The 23406-nt window shown below is 47.0% G+C and overlaps 1 protein-coding gene across 5 annotated transcripts in view; it reads right to left on the reverse strand.

The window, feature by feature from the left end:
• The window catches only part of RTEL1 (regulator of telomere elongation helicase 1), a 92670-nt gene that overhangs the window by 26842 nt on the left and 42422 nt on the right, over nucleotides 1–23406 (reverse strand). For all 5 annotated transcript variants that reach the window (XR_003761483.2, XR_003761482.2, XR_003761484.1 and 2 more), the window contains 9 exons: nucleotides 19551–19683; nucleotides 18115–18228; nucleotides 9155–9195; nucleotides 6136–6221; nucleotides 4601–4678; nucleotides 4188–4265; nucleotides 3384–3530; nucleotides 2442–2557; nucleotides 122–245 (listed from right to left, as the gene is read on the reverse strand). Coding sequence is in view for 2 of the 5 variants with exons in the window: in XM_029070430.2 (XP_028926263.1) it covers nucleotides 122–245; nucleotides 2442–2557; nucleotides 3384–3530; nucleotides 4188–4265; nucleotides 4601–4678; nucleotides 6136–6221; nucleotides 9155–9195; nucleotides 18115–18228; nucleotides 19551–19683 (917 nt within the window). In the remaining 3 variants the exon portion in view is untranslated. The remainder of the gene's footprint in view (nucleotides 1–121; nucleotides 246–2441; nucleotides 2558–3383; nucleotides 3531–4187; nucleotides 4266–4600; nucleotides 4679–6135; nucleotides 6222–9154; nucleotides 9196–18114; nucleotides 18229–19550; nucleotides 19684–23406) is intronic.

Raw genomic sequence — 23406 nt, forward strand, 5'->3', positions numbered from 1 at the left:
ATGTATCAGCTTCCATTCCCTCATCCCATGATCACCATCCCCACCTTCATCCAGTCCCCTGAGCCTTCCCACCCTAACCATCCCAAGAGAGCCTGGCCCTGGGGCACCAAGCGGGACGTACGATTTTCTGCGCAACCCGGAAGAACTGGGCAACGTCCCGGATGATGTGGCCGAAGTTATCGTACACCTTTACGTGAGGGCGCACCCAGGAGGGCAGCTGGGCTCTGGCATCACTGTTCGTGAACCTGGCAAACAAAGGCAGCAATTTGGAGAACATTCCCTTGGTGAGAGCTAGTATTTCACCCAGGCTGGACCTAGCCTTACCAACAGTCTCTGGCCCACAAATTGGGTATGGGTCCTGCCGTACTTGACAGTGGGTCCAAATCTGCCCCCCTCCTCTGCCTTCCCTGCTGACACTGGGCTGGAGGGACATCACCGTTCATCTTCAGGAAACACCTTCTAGAGAATTGGCTGGTATTAAGTTTTCAAGGCCCTGATCATAGGTACCGAATATGCAAGGTTCCGGACCTGATTAGAGGCTCACAACTACCCTGGGGCTGGAGAGAGAGGAAAAAGAGAAAAGGAGACAGGAGAGAGGAAGAGACCTAACTATAGAGTTCTCCCTCAAGTCAGTGACTGTTTTTTCCTTGTTTTCCCCCAACCTCTTCCTACCCTGCCACATGCCCAGAAAGGAAAGGAAAGGCCAGGGTTGCAACAGACTTGTGAGATGGGGACCAACAGAAAGATGGAGGAACAGGGTAATGAGACCAGGAGAGGAGTGGTGACCAGATCCTTCTTGCTCGGTCATTTTTTTTTTTAAATGGTACTTGTGAAGCATTAACTACGTGCCAGGCACTGTACTAACATGCTGGGGTAGATACAATTTACTCGGGTTGGACATAGTCCATGTCCCACATGGGGCTCACAGTCTTAATCCTCATTTTACAGATGAAGTAACTGAGGCACAGAGAAGCTGACTGACACACAGCAGACCAGTGGCAGGGCTGGGATTAGAATCCAGGTCTTTCTGACTTTCAGGCCCAAGCTCTATCCATTAGGCCACACTGCTTCTCATCCTACTGTGGTGAGACCTGACTGGTTTATCTTAATGTGTGGTTGGACAGACTGTGAGGCTCACAGTTAGGCATTCCCCAAGGTTGGGGGTGAGGGTGAGTGTTTCTGTGCGGGGGGGGTGGGAGGGCGGGGGAGGGCACAAGCACTAAGGCAAATCAAGCAAGTATAACCTGCTAAGTCTGGCTGCCTGTATCAACAACTGGGTCTCCCTTAGGCGGCTAGGAGGGCTTTAACTGAAGCCTGAAGCTTCCATCCAGCTTTGTAGCTAAGCTGTAAGTAAACACATGAAGAAGCCATGCGCAAAGCTCAGACCAAATGGTCTGCATAGAAATAGCATGGTTCCTTTTTCAGGAAATGTGAGGGAACTGGGAAAACAGGAGAATTGTGTGTGTGTTAGAGAAAGAGAGCTACAGAATGTGTCTGTGTGTGTCTGTGTGAGAGGAAGAGAGAGGGAGAGCACAAGGCGGGGAGGGAGAGAGAGAGCTAGGAAGAGAGAAAGTGCTAGAGAGAGGGAGAAAGAGCTTGTGTGTGTGTGTTTGTGTATATGTGTGCACGCATGCTGCCAAGACACCCAGCTCCTGATACTCTGGCTAGAACAGTCTGGCTGAGTAAGAGACAAGCTCAAAAGTCACATCTCACATGGATGGCCCACTCCAAGACCTGCTTCATTTCCCAGAATCTCTATGAGGAATCTTACAAACTCACCTCCTGAACTCATGTTACAAGAACTCGGGAGGGGAAATGGCCCCAACCCCAGCCAGTGTCAGAATCTGCAGAGAAATAAAGTCCCCATCACACCTTGGCTCAGTGGTGACCCTGAGCAAGCCAGAGGGCAACCTCCAGTACATTTTTATACCCCTTCTGAGTGCTTTGGATATATCTAGTATATAAGTTTCTTAAAAAGCAGCATGGCTTAGCAGATAGAGCCTGGGCCTGAGAGTCTGAAGGACTTGGGGTCTAATCCTGGCTCCACCACTAGTCTGTCGTGTGACCCTGGGCAAATCACTTCACTTCTCTGTGCCTCAGTTACCTCATCTGTAAAATGGGACTTAAGACTGTGAGCCCCATGTGGGACAGGGACTGCGTCCAACCTGATTAACTTGTATCTACTCCGGCATTTAGAACAGTGCTTGGCACATAGTAAGCGCTTAACAAGTACCATTATTATTATTATTATTATTACAATCGTGAACCAGGTCATAAAGCCCATCAGGGGAACATGCAGGTTTTCCCAATTGGGAGGTGGAAAATTCTCATTCAGAGGGGGAAGGGAAGGGAAGGGGAAGGAGGCACATATATTGCTACTCCACTGGTCTTTAGCAGAACACCCTCTAGTACGGAGGTCCTTTCTTCACCAGTGCTCCCACCTGTGGTCACAGAGGAAGATGGCCCCATAGTCCTCGCGATGCCGGATCACTCTGCCAATGGCCTGGTTGACTGCCCGGGAGGCCTGCTGCCGGTACCATTCGTGTCCTGACAGGTACTAGAGAGTGAGAGATGATTTTCCGGTGCCAAAGCTGGACTTGCTTCGGGGAGGGGCCGGTTTTTCTTCTCAGCTTCTGTCTCACCACGTGGACCTACAACCCCTCTTCCAGTCCAGGGAGGTCTTTTCTACCAAACTCTGGAAATGCCTGCCCCGAGACCTTTCCTAGCTGGTCTTGGTAATTTCAGTTACCAACGAATAGTGCAAGGTAACTCTCCTAACACCACTCTTTTCCTGGCTTCTCACCAAACCCCACCACCCTCCCTCAGTATCTAGGGCAGAAACTTATGAGGGAAGTAGATAATATACTCAGAGAAAATATTACCACCAGGGGCATTACGGGGTGAGGATGTTTCATGCAGCTGTCCCCAATTCACCGAGGCCAGGGAGGGCCCGGATGGAAGTTATAGGCCCTCTTGCCATGGTCAGGGATGCCACCCACTGGCCCCCACACTTCAGGTTCCTTGGCCAACTGTGCCCCAAGGACCAAAGAGGAGTGTGGGTATATCTTGCCTGAGAACCTTCTCCAATTCCACAGTTAGAGTCTCAGCATCTTGAACTGGGTCTCCAACTCACTTATTTAAATACTCTCCATCAGTCTCCCTTACTTCAGGTCTCTTAGGGGCAAAATTTCCAAGGAAAATCCCTTCCCGGACCCCTCCCCCTCTCAATTACTTCCGTGATCAGGGAATCCCAAATCTGGATCGGGGCAGCAAGGAGGAAGAGGAAAATTGGATACTCAGAGTCTCACAGGCACCTGAGCGTGGCGAAAATGTGCACGATAAAGTGCAGGGAGAGAAGAAGGAGGGAAGACCCCTGCTCTTACCTGACCTCCAGCTCCACTCCTCCCCTTCATCTCATCTAGGAACTGCATCTTTAAGATGACCCTGGGCTCCATGCGCGGCGGGAACGGGAGACCGGTGATGATGACCCCTCGGCCGTTCATGTTCGCAAAATCCAAGCCCTCGCTGGCCTGTGGGATGGGTCAGAGTGAGGGCCAGCTCCCTGGACCCCTGCCTCAGGAGATGCCCATGCAGAAGGATCAAGGCAAAAGGTGGGTGCTGCCCATCCAGCCATTCCTTTGGATTCTAAACTGGCACTGAGAGGACGATCCACTTCCTAGGACCAAATCGGGGACAGATTCTGCCCCAGGAGCCGATGGCAGCGGCACTCTCTCCCAAATCTGCCCCGACGCTATATCTTCCGCTACACTCAGCTGGGCACAATCTCTCTGACTTCAACCCAGGACTGGGCAAGACCATGGAGCTGGGGGGAAAAGAGAGCAAAGTGGGTGGCCAGAGTGCACCTGTTGCCCATCCTACCTTCAGAATTCCTGAGGTTCATGAGAGCAGAGCAGGTCTGTTGTCAGAGACAGGGCTGGGAAGAGTCAGGTTCCCGCTCCTTCAGAAAGGGGCCCAAACAGGTGGCCCAGTGGGGGTGATGAGGTTGGCTTTACAAAGGATGGAACCCAACCAGAAGTTCTTCCACAGCAAGCCAAATCCTCCTCACGTTGCAGGGGAATTGGGACCAGGGAGGGGCACAGAGGGCTGAGGGAATTTTGAAGGCTTCTGATAGTGAATGACCAACAAGTAGATCTGTATCTACTATTTTTGACACGAGAGTTACATACCTTCCCCCGGCACACCGCCAAGAAAGTCGCCCCACTGGACTTGGGGCAAGCTATCTTTTCATAATATGCATCGATGACCTAGAAGACAAGTTAGGCTAGACATCAGACATGTTGCCAGAGGACTTTCCAGATGTTGTTAAAAGCTCTCTCCTTCTTCTTCCCCGACCATAGATCATATAACAGACTCACACACTGTCCATGAAGGAGGAAGGAGAGGAGAGACATCGAGGGAGGAAAACCATCTTGGGAGGAAGTGAAATTGGCAGGCTCTCAAGAGTCTTGATTTAGGAGTGAGATCTTAGAAAAGGCAAGTTTAATGCATCCACTGCTGCTCTTCAGGCACAGAATGAAAATGGGGGTAGAGCCAAGACAGCAGAAAAGCTGTCCTGACCTGCTCGACCAGATTTACTAACCTCAGTGAAGCCCCCCTTGCTTCTTGGCTCCACAAACATTGGCTTTAGATCTTCTATCTTCTTGGCAAAATCATGGGCCTGTCGAGCCAAGGTCAAATGCATTAGGCTGGTCTCCAGAATGGTAACTCCCATGTTTTTAAAATATGTAATACCCCCTTTTTTACCTAGACACTTCCAAAAATGCAGGAGAAACACTCCTTTCCTGACTAGAAGATTCCCTGCACTCTGAACATCCCCCCTTATAAGGAAAACAACTCCCTTAATTTCGGCACTCTAGGAAAATACACATTCTTCTGCTGGGAAACAGTATTATTTTTTCCTTTGATTAGGTGGAGTTTTTCAACGGTTGTTCAGTTGTCTGTTGTCTTTTGAGAGGACTGTGTTGTCAGTTTTGGATTACAAACTCCTAGTTGAGAGGGACGTACCTAAATTGTTTTGTAGAGTGCCTAGGGCAATGTCACCTCCAATCAATCGTTTCATCAATCAATTGTATTTACTGAGTGCTTACTGTGTGGAGAGCAGTGTCCTATGCACTTGGGAGACTACATATAACAGAGTTGGTAGACAGGTTCCCTGCCCAGGAGCTCAAGGTCTAGAGGGGAAACTAAGCACCAATTTAGCATTAATGACTAAACTAAACTAAGCACAAACACACAATCAATACAGATCCATCTAATTCTTATATTCTTAACAGTCATGCAAACGTGGCACTCCTCTTACAGAAAGGCAAGGGGAAGATTTTCACAACAAATAACTACATCAAGGGGTTTCACATCCTTTTGTGAGTTGACTACTGAGGTTCAGCTATACTTAAACTTAGAACCCAAATTCACCATCTTCCTTAGAAGACCAAGACAAAAGAAGGAAATGTGTCTTTGCCAGTGGCTGGTAAGCACATGAAATGCAGAAGACAGGAAATGGCAGTTAGATAATATCAGCAGGTTCAAGAGGCACTTGGAGACATTCACAGGGATGGGTTCACAATGGATTACTAAAAGGAGAAGTCAGAAATGTCATAGGTGGTTTAGTGGATAGAGCACAGGCCTGGGAGTCAGAAGGACCAGGGTTCTAATCCAGGCTCCGCTATTTGTCTGCTGTGTGACCTTGGGCAAGTCACTTCACTTCTCTGTGCCTGATACCTCATCTGTATAATAGGGATTAAGACTATGAGGCCTTAGGGATTAAGACTATGAGGCCTATGTGGCACTCTGCCTAATTTGATTAGCTCGCATCTACCCCAGCGCTTAAAACCGTGTATAGATTCCTGGTTGACAGTTCCAGAAGGTTTACTAGGGATCTGAAAAGAGATGAGGGACAGAAATGAGAGAAGATGCATCCCTTGCGACGAAACTGACAGATCCTGAATGTTCCTCCTATGGTGTGTTGGGGCCAGTCAGAAACTGAAAATGGTCTGACCCAGAAGGAGCCGGCTCATATTTTTACTGGGGCTGGCAGGTCTGGATAGGCAGCTTTGGGCTACGATTCAGGCAGCTGGCCTCAAAGAACCAGACGAAGAAAAAGACAAAGACACTCACCCTCCAAAACTCAAGGCTTTTATCCATGACGGGATATGACGGGAAGAACACCAGAAGTCCATGGGGCACGACCCGGGCGATGTTCCCTGCAAACACATACAACCAGGTGCTGTCCCTTTGTCCAGAGGAGCTAAGAAAACTGACATCCCTTGTCTTTTTATCTTTCTACGCCTAACACCCACCCACCCAGCTACCCTATTGAAGGGAAGGGAAGCTGGGTCCAACAACCTTCCATTTTAAAGAGGATAATCTTGGGGGGCTAGGCAGCATGGTCTGCTAATACACCTGTTTTGAGGCAGACCAGAACTGAGTAGGGGTGGGGTCAGAGGAGGGTGAGTCAAGAAGAAATGCGTGGGTGTTGTAGAAATGAGGACCAAAGCACCACCTGGCTTGAGACCCTCTATCATGTGGATGCCAAAGTGAGACTGATTGGGAGGGGTAGCGTAATCCAAGGCACAGTCAATTAATAAATCAATAGTATTTATTGAACACCTATTCTGTGCAGAGCACTTTAATAAGCTTGGGAGACTACAACAGAATTAGAAAGGATTCCTGCCCTTAAAGAATTGATCTTCTAGTGGGGGAGAAAGACACTAAAATAAATTACAGATAGGAGGATGTAATAGAATATCCTAACAGATGAATACATATATGTATGAGATATATATGGCTTCCTTCCCAAGCCCGGTCCTCTCCCAGACTTCCCTATCACCGTGGATGGCACGACCATCCTTTCCATCTCTCAGGCCCACAATCTCGGTGTCATCCTTGACTTGTCTCTCTCGTTCACCCCACACATCCTATCCGTTACCGAGACCTGCCGGTATCACCTTTACAATATCGCCAAGATCCGCCCTTTCCTCTCCACCCAAACGGCTACCTTACTGCTACAGGCTCTTGTTATATCCCGGCTAGACTACTGTGTCAGCTTTCTCTCTGATCTCCCTTCCTCCTCTCTCGCCCCGCTCCGGTCTATTCTTCACTCCGCTGCCTGGCTCATCTTCCTGCAGAAACGATCTGGGCCTGTCACTCCCCTTCTTACACACCTCCAGTGGTTGCCTAACAACCTCCGCTCCAAACAAAAAATCCTCACTCTAGGCTTCGAGGCTCTACATCACTTTGCCCCTTCCTACCTCTCCTCCCTTCTCTCTTTCTACCGCCCACCCCACACGCTCCGCTCCTCTGCCGCCCACCTCCTCACCGTCCCTTGGACTCACCTATCTCGCAATCGACCCCTGGGCCACGTCCTCCCGCGGTCCTGGAATGCCCTCCCTCCTCACCTCCGCCAAACTGATTCTCTTCCCCTCTTCAAAACCCTACTTAAAACTCAACTCCTCAAGTGGCCTTCCCAGACCGAGCTCCCCTTCTCCCTCTACTCCCTCTACTGCCCCCGCTTCACCTCTCCGCAGCTTAACCCTCTTTTCCCCCAATTTCCCTCTGCTCCTCCCCTTCTACCTTCCCATCCCCTCAGCACTGTACTCATCTGCTCAACTGTATATATTTTCATTACCCTATTTATTTTGTTAATGAAATGTACATCGCCTCGATTCTATTTAGTTGCCATTGTTTTTATGAGATGTTCTTCCCCTTGACTCTATTTATTGCCATTGTTCTCGTCTGTCCGTCTCCCCCGATTAGACCGTAAGCCGGTCAAACGGCAGGGACTGTCTCTGTTGCCGACTTGTTCATTCCAAGTGCTTAGTACAGTGCTCTGCACATAGTAAGCGCTCAATAAATACTATTGAATGAATGAATGTACATATATATCATAGGAGGATATATATGTGTATATATATCAGGTGGCAAGTGTGGAGGGGAGGGAGAGAGTTGTGAGTGCCTAAGTGCTAACTGACGTGGAAATGCTGAAATAGAAATTAGGAGGAAAGGTTAGAACTCAATCAGGGAAGGCTTCTGAAAATGGGGAGAGTTGTAGTCTGTCAGCTAAGAAGGAGGAGGGAATTTCAGGAAGGAGAGAGGGTGTGAGTAAGAGGTCAACGGCAAGAGAAACAAGAATGAAGTACAGTGAGTGGGTCGGCTTGAGAGTAGGTACAGTGAGTGGGTCGGCTTGAGAGTAAGAAAGAGTGTGAGCAAAGAGTGTGAGCTGGGGTATAGTGGGAGAAGAGAGTAAGTAGAGAAATAAAAGACAGCTGATTAAGTGCCTTCAAGCCAATGGCTGAGGGTTTCTGCTTGATGAAGAGAGGAATGTACAACCGTTGGAGGTTTTGGAGGAGTGGAGATGCGTTTTTCTGGAAAAGCAACTTCCATAAAAATGAAGTAGGGATTGTAGTTGCAGGGAGGGGACACTGGAGGCTGGGCGATGCAGTAGTCAAAGCAGAATATGATGAGGGTCTGGAATGGTGCACTGATCATTTGGAATGAGAAGAAGGGGGGATTATGGAGGAAGAACTAACAGGATTTGGTGACAGACTGAATAGGGCAGAGTCTAGGAGCCAAGGCTTGAGAAATGCAGGCTGTGCACGAAAGACTGAAGCTCCTAGTGAACAGGGAAATTGTCTACCACTTCTGTTATATTGTACTCACCCAAGTGCTTCGTACAGTGCTCTGCACAGCGTAAGCACTCTATAAATACCACTGATAGATGAGGAAGGTGATGAGGCTGTCAACTACAATGGGAAAATCTGGAGGATAGGATCTGGGAAGAAGAGGCGGTTCAGTTTTGGATATTTTGAGGAGGGAGTGGTGGCAGAATATCAAGGTAGGAATGTCCTGGAGGCAGGAGGAAATGCAAATTTGCAGAGCAGGAGAGAAGTCAGAGCTTGCAAGGCATCCTTCAAAGTCATCTGCAGAGAAGTGGAAACTGAAACCTTGGAAGTCAGTGCAACCCCGGGGAGTCAGTGCAAACTGAGATGAGAAGCGGACCCAGAAAAGAACTTTGAGTTCAAGTTCCCCACATTCCTTTTTGCTTATCAGATCTAACTGTATTAGGAACCTCTTCTTAATGCCAAACCACACAACAAAATTTTCCCTTTCTTTCAATGTGGACACACAGACCACTTACCTACAGTTTTTCCCAGAGAAGACAGGCATTCTTCAGAAAACCTACAGAAAACCAAACCGCAGATATAATTTTTTTTTCCTGAAAGAAATTACTCTGATTTCTACTGACCCTGATTCAATTCTGTTCCTGGAAAGACAGTCTCCACTCCCCAATATTTGTTCCCTAAGGGCCATGGGCTACATTTTTCTTGTTTTATTAATTCACTGCTTCTTCATGCTCCACCCTACTTCCCCAGATGAACATCAGCCCAAACGGGTCAATACTGGGAAGCCTGGGCCAAATGGAGAGGGAGCAACTGACCTGAACATCCCTGGCCATGGAGCTCACTTCTTAGGTAATAATTGTGGCATTTTGTTATACATTTGTTCATTCAATCATATTTATTGAGCACTTACTGTGGGCAGAGCACTGTACTAAGCGCTTGGGAGAGTACAATATAACAATAAACAAACACATTTCCTACCCACAACGAGCTCATGGTCTGGGGAGGGGAGAGACAGACATTATTCATTCATTCAATAGTATTTATTGAACGCTAACTATGTGGAGAGCACTGTACTAAGCACTTGGAATGTACAAATCGGTAACAGATAGAGACAGTCCCTGCCCTTTAACGGGCTTACAATCTAATCGGGGGAGACAGACAGACAAGAACAATAGCAATAAATAGAATCAAGATAAATATAAATAAATTTCAAATCTGTACATAAGTGCTGTGGGGCCAGGAGCAGGGGGGAGAACAAAGGGAGCACGTTAGGGCACGGCAGAAGGGAGTGGGAGAAGAGGAAAAAGGGTCGGCTTAGTTGGGGAAGGCCTCTTGGAGGAGATGTGCCTTCAGTAAGACTTTGAAGGCAGGGAGAATAATTGTCTGTTGGATTTGAGGAGGGAGGGTGTTCCAGGTCAGAGGCAGGACATGGGTGAGGGGTCGGCAGGGAGATAGGCGAGATCGAGACATGGGGAGAAGGTTAGCATTAGAGGAGCTTACTGTGAGGGCTGGGTTGTAGTAGGAGGCAAGGTGATGAGATGAGGTAGGAGGGGGCAAGGTGATTGAGTGCTTTAAAGCCAATGGGGAGGAGTTTTTGTTTGATGTGGCGGTGGATGGACAACCACTAGAGGTTCTTGAGGAGTGGAGTGACACATCTTAAATGTTTTTGTAGAAGTACGGTCTGGAGTGAAGAGAGGCAGGAGACTGGGAGGTCAGCAAGGGGGCTGATGCAGTAATCCGGGGGGGATAAGATGAGTGATTGTATTAACGTGGTAGCAGTTTGGATGGAGAGGAAAGGGTGCATTTTAGCAATGTTGTGAAGGTGGGACCGACAGGACCTAGTGATTGACTGAATATGTAAGTTGAATGAGAGAGGAGTCAAAGACAATGCCAACGTTATGGGCTTGTGAGACAGGAAGGATGGTGGTGCCATCTACAGTGATGCAAAAGTCAGGGGGAGGACAGGGTTTGGGTGGGAAGATAAGGAGCTCTGTTTTGGACATGTTAAATTTGAGGTGACAGGAGGACATCCAAGTAGCGATGTCTTGAAGGCAAGAGGCAATGCAAAACTGCAGAGAGGGAGACAGATCTGGGCTGGATATGTAGATCTGGGTATCACCCGCATAGAGGTGATAGTTGAAGCCACAGAAGCAAATGAGTTCTCCAAGGGAGTGGGTGTAGATGGAGAATAGAAGGGGACCCAGAACCGAACCTTGAGGGACACCCACAGTTATGGGGTGGGAGGCAGAGGATGGGCCCATGAAGGAGACTGAGTATGAACAGCCAGAAAGATAAGAGGGGAGCCATGGGAGGACAGAGTCAGTGAAGCCAAGGCTGGATAACATTTACAGAACAAGGGCGGGGGCCCACAGTGTCAAAGGCAGCTGAGAGGTCGAGGAGGATCAGGATGGAGTACAAGCCGTTGGATCTGGCAAGAAGGAGATTGCTGGTGACCTGCGAGAGGGCAGTTTCTATGGAGTGAAGGGGACGGAAGCCAGATTGGAGGGGTTCAAGAGGAGAACTGGAGGAGAGGAATTTGAGACAGTGGGTGTAGGCAACTCAGTCAAGGAGTTTGGAGAGGAATGGGAGTGTTGTTTTTTTTTTTAGGACAGGGGAGAAATGGGCATGTGTGAAAGCAGTGGGGAAGAAGCCACTAGAGAGCAAACAGTTGAATATGGCTGTTAAGGAGTGAAGAAGGGAGGGGGCAAGAGTTTTGATAAGGCGCGAAAGAATGGGGTCTGATGAGCAGCTGGAGAAAGTGGATTTTGAGAGGAGACAGGTGATCTCCTCTGGAGATACTGCTGGGAAGGATGGGAGAGTTGAAGAGTTGTTAAGTGCTTACTATGCATCAAGCACTGTTCCAAGTACTGGGGAAGTTAGAAGATAATCCAGTCAGACACAGTCCTGTCCCATACAGGGCTCACAACCTAAGTAGAAGGGAGAACATGTCCTGAATCACCCCTTTGCAGATGAGGTAACTGAGGCACAGAGAATGGCATACCCAAGTTCACGCAGCTGGCACATGACAGAGCCAGGCGAAGAACCCAGGTCCTCTGACTCACGGGCAGGTGCTCCTTCCACTAGGGCACACTGCTCCTTGGCTATGACTGCCAGAAAAATATCGATGCCTTCTGACCAAAAATGAAATACTAGAGGATTTCTCAAAGATCCCCTATCCATAATCCCCTCATCACTGGGCCTTCTTGTAAGCCAGGGGTTTCCCAGATCTCAGGAGTTGGACTTTTTGGCAGGGAAATAGGCAATAGTTCATGTCTGACTCATGATGAAATGTAAACATGCTTGCGTTCTGTCGATTCACCCTTACAGTGAGGGCTCCTGGAGTAGATTAGCAACACAGTGAAGAGAGGAAATCGAGGTTCTGAAATGACTATTTATTTTCACCAACATGGCTAATATTCTATTATTAATGACATTACTGAACAGAAGCCCAGTAATACACGTTAGGGTATTTCACGGAATTGTCTTTTCCTCTGTAACGCAAAACCTGCCTCCTGCTGTGTCGCTTGGAAAGGCAGTGGGGGAAAATATCCAGGGGATTGGAAATTTGCTGCTCAAAAACAATGTACACAACAACTTCAGACTTCCACAACAAGACTTTCACATCACTAAAATCCACCCTTTCCTCTCCATCCAAGTTGCTACCTTGCAATCACTTATCCTATCCCATCTTGATTACTATTACTCCTTGCTGACCTCCCAGCCTCCTGCCTCACCAAACTCCAGTCCATACTTCACTCTGCTGCCCAGATTATTTTTCTACAAAAAGGTTCAGTCCATATTTTCCCTCTCCTCAAGAGCCTCCAGTGGTTGCCCATCTACCTCCACATCAAACTAAAACTCCTCACCTTTGACTTTAAAGCACTCAATCAACTTGTCCCCTCCTACCTCATCTCGCCACTCTCCTACTTCAACCCAGCCCACACACTTCACTCCTCTTATGCTAACCTTTTCACTGTACCTCCATCTCATCCATCTCGCTGCCGATATTTCACCCACGTCCTGCCTCTGACCTGGAACACCCTCTGTTCTCATATCCGACAGACGATTATTCTACACCCTTCAAAGCCTTATTGAAGGCACATCTCTTCCAAAAGGCCTTCCGTGACTCAGTCCTCCTTTTCTCTTCTCCCACTCCCTTTTGCATCGCCCTGACTTGTTCCCTTTACTCACCCCAGCTCCAGTCCCGCAGCACTTATGTCCTTATCTGTAATCTATTTATATTAATGACTGCCTCCCCCTCTAGACTGAAAGCTTGTTATGAGCAGGGAATGCATCTGTTATATTGTTGTGTGGTACTCTCCCAAGTGCTTAGTACAGTGATCTGCACGCAGTAAATGCACAATAAATACGACTGCCTGACTGCAGTGTCACAGAAGGAAAATACAGTTTGGGGGAAAAAAAGAGTCACCTGGCCTGATATGCCCCAAACAAATCCTGGATTAGGATTTTTCCAGAGTCTTTAGGGGCTTTTTTTTGTATTCGTTAAGCACTTACTATTTGCCAGGCACTGGACTAAAGCGCTGGAGTTGATACAAGCTAATCAGGTTGGATCCAGTCCCTATACCACAAGGGGCTCACAGTCTTAATCCCCATTTTACAGATGAGGTAACTGAGGCACTGAGAAGTTAAATGACTTGCCCAAAGCCACATAGGAGACAAGTGGCAGACCGGGAATAGAACTCAGGTCTTTCTGTCTTTTAGGTCCATGCTCTACTCACTACACCACGATCTGCCCTTTCCTCTCCACCCAAACGGCTACCTTACTGCTACAGGCTCTCGTTATATCCTGGCTAGACTACTGTGTCAGCCTTCTCTCTGATCTCCCTTCCTCCTCTCTCGCCCCGCTCCAGTCTATTCTTCACTCCGCTGCCTGGCTCATCTTCCTGCAGAAACGTTCTGGGCATGTCACTCCCCTTCTTAAACACCTCTAATGGTTGCCTATCAACCTCCACTCCAAACAAAAACTCCTCACTCTAGGCTTCAAGGCTCTCCATCACCTTGCCCCTTCATACTTCTCCTCCCTTCTCTCTTTCTACTGCCCACCCCACACGCTCCGCTCCTCTGCTGCCCACCTCCTCACCGTCCCTTGGTCTCGCTTATCCCGCTGTTGACTCCTGGGCCACGTCCTCCCGCGGTCCTGGAATGCCCTCCCTCCTCACCTCCGTCAATCTAATTCTCTTCCCCTCTTCAAATCCCTACTTAAAGCTCACCTCTTCCAAGAGGCCTTCCCACACTGAGCTCCCCCCTTTTTCCCTCTGTTCCCCCTACCCCCCCCCACCTTTCCGCAGCTAAACCCTCTTCTCCCCCCTTTCCTTCTCCTCCTCCCCCTCTCCCGTCCCACCCCCTCAGCACTGTACTCGTCCACTCAACTGTATATATCTTCATCACCCTATTTATTTTGTTTAATGAGATGTACCTCACCCTGATTCTATTTGCCATTGTTTTTATGAGATGTTCTTCCCCTTGACTCTATTTATTGCCATTGTTCTTGTCTGCCTGTCTCCCCCAGTTAGACTGTAAGCCCATCAAAGGGCAGGGACTGTCTCTATATGTTGCCGATTTGTACATTCCAAGCGCTTAGTACAGTGCTCTGCACATAGTCAGGGCTCAATAAATACTATTGAATGAATGACTGAATGAATGCTAGAAAATGTTAGAAATCATCTAGTCCACCACCTCCATTCTCCAGGCCCTCCCCAACCTCTCCCACAAGATAGCCTATATAGGAGTAAGCTATACCTGCTAAACAATAATGATAATAATAAGAACAATAATAATAGCATTTGTTAAGACAATCCCATAATGAGCTCACAGTTAGAGAGGAAGACAGACAGTAACATCAGTAAATGACAAATATGTACATACGTTCTGTGGGGCCTGTAGGGAGATGAATAAAGGGAGCAAGTCAGGGTGACACAAAAGGGGGTGGAAGAAGAGGAAATGAGGACTTAGTCAGAGAAGGCCTCTTGGAGGAAATGTGCCTTCAATAAGGCTTTGAAGGAGGGGGAGAGTAATTGTCCGATAGGAGGACAGAGGGCTTACCAGACCAGACGCAGGATGTGGGCGAGAGACCGGTGGCGAGCCAAACAAGATCGCAGTACAGTGAGAATGTTAGTATTAGAGGAGCGAAGTGTGCGGGCTGGGTTGTAGTAGGAGGGTAGCGAGGAGAGGTAGGAGGGGGCAAGGGGATTGGGTGCTTTAAAGCCAATGGTGAGGAGTTTCTGTTTGATGCGGAGGTGGATGGGCAACCACTGAAGGTTCTTGAGGAGTGGGGAAACATAGCCTGAACATTTCTGTACAAAAATGATCCGGGCAGCAAAGTATGGACTGAAGTGGGGAGGGGCAGGAGGCAGGGAAGTCAGTAATGAGGCTAATTTGGTAATCAAGGCGGAATAGGATAAGTGATTAGATTAATGTGGTAGCAGTCTGGAGAGGAAAGGGCAGATTTTAGCGACGTTGTGAAGGTCGAACCACCGGGACTTAGGGATGGATTTGAATATGTGGGTTGAATGAGAGAGGAGTCAAGGATAACGCCACCGTTATGGGCTTGTGAGACAGGAAGGATGGTGGTGCCATCTACAGTGACGGGAAAGTCAAGGGAGGACAGTGTTTGGGTGGGAAAATAAGCAGCTCTGTTTTAGACATATTAAATTTGAGGTGATGGGAGGACATACAAATACAGGTGTCTTGAAGGTAGGAGGAAATGCAAGACCGCAGAGAAGAAGAGAAATCAGGGCTGGAGATGTAGAATAGATGGAGCTGGAGATGTTAAGTGCTTACTATGTACCAAGCACTGTATTAAGTGCTGGAATAGATGCAATAATGATAATAATAATAATCATGGTGTTTGTTAAGAGCTTAATATGTGCCAGGTACCATACTAACCGCTGGGGTGGATACAAGTAAATTGGGTTGGACAGTGCCTGTCCCACGTGGGGCTCACAGATGAGGTAACTGAGGCAAGGAGAAGTGAAGTGACTTGCCCAAGGTCTCTCAGAAGACAGGTAGCAAAACTGGGATTAGAACCCATGACTTTCTGACTCCCAGGCCCATGCTCTATCCACTACGCCATGCTGCTTCTCTAATAAGATAATCAGGTCCCATATGAGCCTCACAGTTTAAGTAGGAGGGAGAAGAGCTATTGATTTTCCATTTTGTAGATGAGGGAACTGAGGTCCAGAAGTGAAGTGACTTGCCCAGGGTCACATAGCACACAAGTGGCAGAGCTCACATAGCACACAAGTGGCAGAGCCAGGATTAGAACCTGTCCTCTGACTGCTAGGCTCATGCTCTTTTCACTAGGCCATGCTGCTTCCTTTATCATTTCCCTGCCTGCTGCTATATAGGACTTAGCCATCCCAGCCAAATAAGAATCTTTTCCTTAAAAACCTTCAGAGATTCTATAACCTCCCTGGGGAACTCTCAGTGTCTGGACATACCTTCTTGTATCCAACTGAAGTCTTTTTGGCTCTTCTTCTGTTCTCTGTAGTGATTGGAAGAGCAGCTGGTCCCTAGTCTGTAGACTTCAAGTTCTGAATCCTCAACTTCAAAGTGTTCTCTCCGAATAATAATAATAATGTTCGTATTTGTTAAGTGCTTGTTATGTGCAGAGCACTGTTCTAAGCGCTGGGGTAGATACAGGGTAATCAGGTTGTCCCACATGAGGCTCACAGTTAATCCCCATTTTACAGGTGAGGTAACTGAGGCACAGAGAAGTTAAGTGATTTGCCCACAGTCACACAGCTGACAAGTGGCAGAGTTGGGATTTAAACCCATGACCTCTGACTCCCAAGCCCGGGCTCTTTCCACTGAGCCACGCTACTTCTCGAATAAGTGATCCAAGTTCCTTTAATCTTTCCACAAAGGTAAGGAACTCGATACGGGACTCCAGGAAGCTTCCAGTATAAACATATTCTGGCATCCCAGGGCTACACTTGCCCTTTAATTACCATACTATGTTACTGACTCAAGCTCCCCCTTTGGACAACTATGATCCCTCAATCTTGTTCTGTTGGCAGGTCTACAGTCCTTTAAGGTTTTGAGTTAGTATACTTCGAGGGAAAATAACTCCCCTCAATTACGGACCTCAATTCTGTTTGGTACTGAAAACATATTTGATTCATAAAGTTTAGTAGGGCCAGAAAATGCAAACTCAGATTTTTTGCACACAAGACAGCTACGCTGTGGAATAGCTTCCTTCCACCTGTCTTCTGATTGGCCAGTTCTTTATTCATTCAATCATATTTATTGAGCGCTTACTGTGTTCAGAGCACTGTATTAAGCGTTTGGAAAGTACAATTTGGCACTTGCTGTGATACACAGTACTAAACGTTTGGCTAATCTGTAAGCTCCTTGAAGGCAGGGATTGCATCTACCTACTCTACTGTATTGGACCCTCCTTAGCAAAGTATAGTGCTTGGCACACAGTAAGTGCTCAACAAAAACCACTGATTGATATGGAATAACCAAGTATAAGTTTCCTGCCCATACGGAGCTTATTCTCTAACAAGTTAAGATGAATATACTGTGAGCCCATCATTGGGCAGGGATTGTCTCTATCTGTTGCCGAACTGTACATTCCAAGCACTTAGTACAGTGCTCTGCACATAGTCCGTGCTCAATAAATACTATTGAAGGAATGAATATAAACATGATTACCACTAGACATATTTCCACAAAAATGCTAAGGATGGGGGAAATAAATTCCTAAATGCTAGAGTTTGCCAAAGGGACGATATGGCTCAGGGTGTAGCGATGGCAACACATGTTTAGGCAAAAGGAAAGAGGGAGAAGGAAGAAAGGATAGGAGAATAGATGGGAGCAAGGAAGAAGAGAAAGGAAAGAAAGCCATAGTCTTCTCTTTCCACTCCTACAATATCAGCCTTATCTACCAAGAACAGAAGCAGCGTGGTGTAGTGGATAGAGCACGGGCCTGGGAGTCAGGTCATGGGTTCTAATTCCAGCTCTGCCATCTGTCTGCTGGCTTCTCTGTGCCTCAGTTACCCCATCTGTAAAATGGGAATTGAGACTGTGAGCCCCACGTGGGAGAGTGACTGAGTCCAACCCGATTTGCTTGTATCCACCCCAGCACTTAATACAGTGCCTGGCATGTAGTAAGCACTTAACAAATACTACAATTATTATTATTAACAAGCACAAGAACTGATAGAAACCACAGCTCTTCCATCTGCCCTTTTATTTCTATTAATGTCTGTCTCCCCCTCTTGACTGTAAGCTCATTGTAGGTAGGGAATGCCTATCAACTCTGTAATAGTATACTCTCCTAAGCACTTAATTCAGTACTCTGCACACAGTCAGCTCTCAATAAATGCCACTGACTAATCGACTGACTGCCCTCCCTCGGGCCCCTAGGCCAAACCCTTCTAGCCTGGACTGAGCCCCGGTTCAGAGCCCTAGCAAACAGTGCCCGGAGGGAATGGGGGTGTCATCTTACCTTTTGTCATATGCAGAGCTCAGCTGGGCTCCATCGGGACCTTTGGGGACAATCCCCACCCAGATCTGATGCTTATCAATCACATGGGGGTTCTCTAAGGAAACCGGAAACGGACTGGAAAACAGACGGAAGGAAACAACCGTGAGCCCAAGTGGTGAACTGACACCCAGGGGCTCTTCTGCATTCCCAATTGGCTCTGCGTCGTGACAGCAGATCCCCTCAGGTTGAGGAGCTCCCGTATTTGTGGTCAGGGTGAGCATCCTCGGTCCCTGATATGGGAGGGTGAAGGGAAAAAAAATTCTCTTTTTGCCAAGACACCCTCATGGCGCTGCTGGGACTTAGAAATGAAGGCTTAGGGGCTGGGGTGGTGTTAATAGCTTTTCAGCCCCCACTGGCTGTATCTTATCACACTGAGCGCTGGGGAAGTACAATGGCCTAATGGAAAGAGCACGGGCCTGGGAGTCAAAGGACCTGCATTCTAATTCCAGCTCCGCCGCTTGTCTGCTCTGTGACTTTGGGTAAGTCACTTCGCTTCTCTCTGCCTCAGTTCCCTCAACTGCAAAATGGAGGTTCAATTCCTGTTCCCCCTCCTAGGAGACTATGAGCCCCATTTGGAGCCTGACCTTGGATCTATCCCAGTGCTTAGTACAGTGCTTGGCACATAGGAAGCACTAAAATGTCACAATTATTAGTATTACAAAACCAGCCATGCCACATTCCCTGGGCCCGAAGGGGAGAGGGAATTTCTATAACCCCCAGGCTCTTGCCACCTCTAAGATACCACATGGGGTGAGGAGCTTCCTCTCGAACCCATCCTGTGCCATTACCCCTCAGCTCCTGAGAACTGAAGAATAAGTAGCGTGGCTTAGTGGATAAAGAATGGGCCTGACAGTCAGAAGGACCTGGGTTCTAATCCCAGCTTCGCCACGTCTTGCTGTGTGACCTGGGGCAAGTCACATAACTTCTCTGGGTCTCAGTTACCTCATCTGTAAAATGGGGATTAAGAGTGTGAGCCCCATGTAGGAGTGTGCCCAGCCTGATTAACTTGTAGCTAATTCCAGCGCTTAGTACGAGGCTTGGCACATAGTAAACGCTTAAATACAATGATGATAATAATATTTATTATAGCATAATAATGTCACTTTTTAAGTGCTTACTATGTGCCAGGCACTGTTCTAAGCACTGGATAATGATGCTATTTGATAAGCACTTACTATGCGCCAGGCTTACTAAGCGCTGGGGTGGATACAAGCAAATCAGGTTGGACACAGTTCTTGTCCCACATGGGGCTCACAGTCTCGATCCCCATTTTACAGATGAGGTAACTGAGGCACAGAGAAGTGAAGCGACTTGCCCAAGGTCACAGAGCAGACTCCATCTACTACTGCAGCAAGCCATGCCAAGGGGATGCCATTGCCCGCGGGGAAGGCACTTACATCTGCATCTCCATCGTGAAGGAGGAAATCGGAGCGAGGGTTCCGCTGGTGAGGATGATGGTACGTACTCCCTGTCGGACCAGCTCGTGCATGCTGTAGCCGGGGCTGAAACACCAGTAACTCAAGACCTTTCCTGCAGTGGGAAGGAAACGCACGCTCTGACTGTGGGATTGGGAGGGAGTCCTAGCAGACTCAGAAATCTTCCCGAGGGCCTCGTCTGAGAGGAAGGAGGAATTGGGAAGATCGTGCAATCTTTTCTCAAGTCATTTTCACATTCAAATTTTACCAGTGCTAGCCTCAAATTGGAATTGTTTTCATTTTTCTCTTTCCCCACCCCCTCTCTCTCATCATTGACCCAGATTCCCTCTGCCAGCACTATTAAGCAAAGAGGAGAAACACACGGCAGTAGACAGTAAGAGACAGGGTATTTAATGACCATTTGCTTTGTGCTGAATTCTGCACTCAATGCAGGGGTGAGGGCAGAATAGGTGAATTCAGACCCAGATTCTGCGTCTCAGTCGTCTAGACTGGAAGCTCATTGTGGGCAGGGAATGTGTCTGTTTATTGTTGAACTGTATTCTCCCAAGTTCTTAGTACGGTGCTCTGCAGACAGTAAGCGCTCAGGAGATATGACTGACAACTCACTATCTTGCGAGGAAGGACATTTATATAGAAAAGAGAACTAAGTTATTGGGAAGGTCCAGACAATAAAAGCACTTAGAAAGCAAGAATCCCTAACCTGGAAACCTTCGCTGGGCCACAGTGCAGAAAGCAGTGACCTAGTGACCCCTCCGGGAACTGGAGTTGTTTCTCCGTTGATGAAAGAGATCAGGTCTGGGGAGGATAAATCCAATCTTCAGATTTGAAACCCTTAGCTTGTGGTTGGACGGACACTTTGTGATCCCCAGGGAATCTTCATAGCATATGAGACCAGCCAATACTAGATTGGACCGTGTGCATTTAGCAAACAGTACAATTAATCTATTTCTATTCACTGGGTGTATGCTAGCCACAATCTCTAAACAGTTCAGGAATGATTTTCCTGGTTTGTGTATGTTTTAGGGAAACCACTGGTTTCAAACAGTTACAAACTTCAGTTCTGGCTGCTTATCTTTGTAATCCAATCATTCCCGGGACTGAACTAAACCCTCTCTCATGGCTGGAGGCGCTTCTTATATTCACTACAGAGGAAAACTGATTCTACCTGAACATTTGAGTTCGCTTGGAGTAAAATTCCACATAAGTAGTGCTTTTATGAGAAAGGCTGGAAGAGTCACTAAGAAGCAGCTTGGTCTAATGGAAAGAGCACAGGCCTGGGAGTTAGAGGACCTGGGTTCTAATCCCAGTTCCATCACTTGTCTGCTGTATGACCTTGGTCAAGTCACTTAATTTCTCTGTGCCTCAGATACCTCATCTGCAAAATGGGAATTAAGACTGTGAGCCCTACGTGGGACAGGGACTGTATCCACGAATATCTTCTATCTACCCCAGCGCTTAGTACAGTGTCTGGCACATAGTAAGTGCTTAACAAATATCACCTCCCAAAAAACGAATCAAGACTCTGGGGTCCAATTCTGGGAAAAGAGCTTAAGGATTCCAAAATATAAAGAAATTAGGCCAGTCCTTCTCTCTCTACTCCACCCACTCTATTTTGCTCTTGGCGTTAAAGTTTGTAAGAAAACTTGGTGGAAGGTGCTAATGGTTTCTAAACAGTTACAACCTAGTTTACAATGAACATAATGTACTATATTACAAGGCAATCATGTTCTGCTAAAGACAAACACACACCAATCATCTGTGCAGCACGAGTATCCTAGATTTCAAAAACAAGGATTACGAAAGAGTAGAAAGTCGTATGCAAGTTACCAGATTCCACCTGTCTATTTAATTTGGAAGAAAATCAACAGCAATTTCACAGAACTCCTTATGGTTGCAGAAAGAGAAACAATTGCACGTACTAGTTTACTATGCTAGATAGCTGCAGTTCCTAGAACTATTTCATTTGGTTTTGACCGGAGGGGGAGGGAAACATTTTTTGAAGGTTTCACGGGTGGAAGGAAGAGTGGAGACTACAGAACAAAGACATGGGAAGGGGTGGGGAGAGCGGAGGGAGGTACCTATGGCGAAGAAACATGGCCAAGACCAAAGTCATCACCTACCTCAGGCCTTCATCATCATCATCATGGTATCTATTGTACAACAATGGTATTTATTGAGCACTTAATATGCGCTGAGCACTGCAGCAAGCTCTTGGGAAGGTACAATACAACAGAGTGGGTAGACAGGGTCCCTGCCCACAGTGAGCTTACACTTTAGAGGGAGAGACAGATACTAATATAAATAATATATGACTTATAAGGTACAGATATGGCATGTACATGCTGTGGGGTTGAGGGTGGGGCAAATAGCAAATGCCCAAAGGTCATAGATCCAAATGCAGAGATGACACAGAAGGAAGACAGAGCAGGGTAAAGCAGGGCTTAATTGGGGAAGGGCTCTTGGAAGAGATGTGAACTTATTCCCAGAAATGTCTATAATAATAATAATAATTATAAAAAGTGGCATTTGTTAAGCACTATGTAAGCCCCTCAAGGGTCAGGGGTCTGTGTCTAATTCCCACTTGTATACTCTTTCCCAGTACTTAGTACGGTGCTATACAAACAGTTAGTGCAGAGGTCATGGGTTCTAATCCCGGCTCTGCCACTTTTCAGCTGTGTGACTTTGGGCAAGTCATTGAACTTCTCTGTGCCTCGGTTACCTCATCTGTAAAGTGGGGATTAAGACAGTGAGCCCCACATGGGGCAATCTGATTATCTTGTATCCCCCCAGCTCTTAGAACAGTGCTTGTACGTAATAATAATAGTAAACACTTAACAAATACCATCATTATTATTACCATACATAATAATAAATACTATTACCACTACTATAAAGCACTGGAGTAGATTCAGTGCAATCAGATCAGACACGGTCCCTGTCCCACATGAAGTGTATAGGCATACAGTTTGAGGAGAAAGGAAAATAGGCATTTATTCCCTATTTCACAGATGTAGAAACTGAGGCACAGAGCTATTAAGTGATTTGTCCGCAGTTGCACAACAGACAAGTGGCAGAGTTGAAATTAGATCCCAGGTGTCCTGATTCCCAGGCCTGAGCTCTTTCCACTACATCATGCTGCTTCTCATAAATTTGAAAAACAATTTTATGAGCAGAAAGGCTTGGATGAGGAACTAAGACCAAAACTCCATTTGAAGGGAAGGGAAAAAAAGGCACTTCTGGGTACTAGTGAGGAAACCAGGAGGAAAAGAAACCTTGTAGGGTGACTCTGTCACTCCACCACTTTAACCTCCTTAGGCCGAATAGTCTTTTTCTAGCTACTCCAAGTGACTCTCAGGATTCATTTAATTCACTCAATCATACAGTGTGCAGAGGATGGCTTGGGAATGATTATTCCTTATTGGAGGCAAATATCTGGGAGTGCAGAAAAACAGGAGGAAATACTGAGATTGCCTTCTTCCTGCCCATGAGTTTCCCAGCAGGGCTAACAGCCTCAAGTCTAAGGGTAGATGGACAATTTGAGACTAAAAAAACAAAAACAAAAATTAAAAAAACAACAAAAAAACCAAACACGCTTCTGCTAAAAAATCCCCATCCTTGTTCTGAAAAGTATACTGTATAATTCTTATAGTTCTCGCACACACAGGGCTTCAAACTGCTGCCTGTAATGTTGAATTCCTGAATTTCATTTGCCATTGTTTTAAAATCAAAACAACAAGGATTCCTAAATAGAGAGGTTTTGAGGCAGAAAAGAAGCAGTGGGGGAAGACAACACAAAAATTCAGAGTTCAGAGCTTCA

Source organism: Ornithorhynchus anatinus, chromosome 8, assembly GCF_004115215.2.
Source record: "Ornithorhynchus anatinus isolate Pmale09 chromosome 8, mOrnAna1.pri.v4, whole genome shotgun sequence".
Lineage (NCBI taxonomy): Eukaryota > Metazoa > Chordata > Mammalia > Monotremata > Ornithorhynchidae > Ornithorhynchus > Ornithorhynchus anatinus.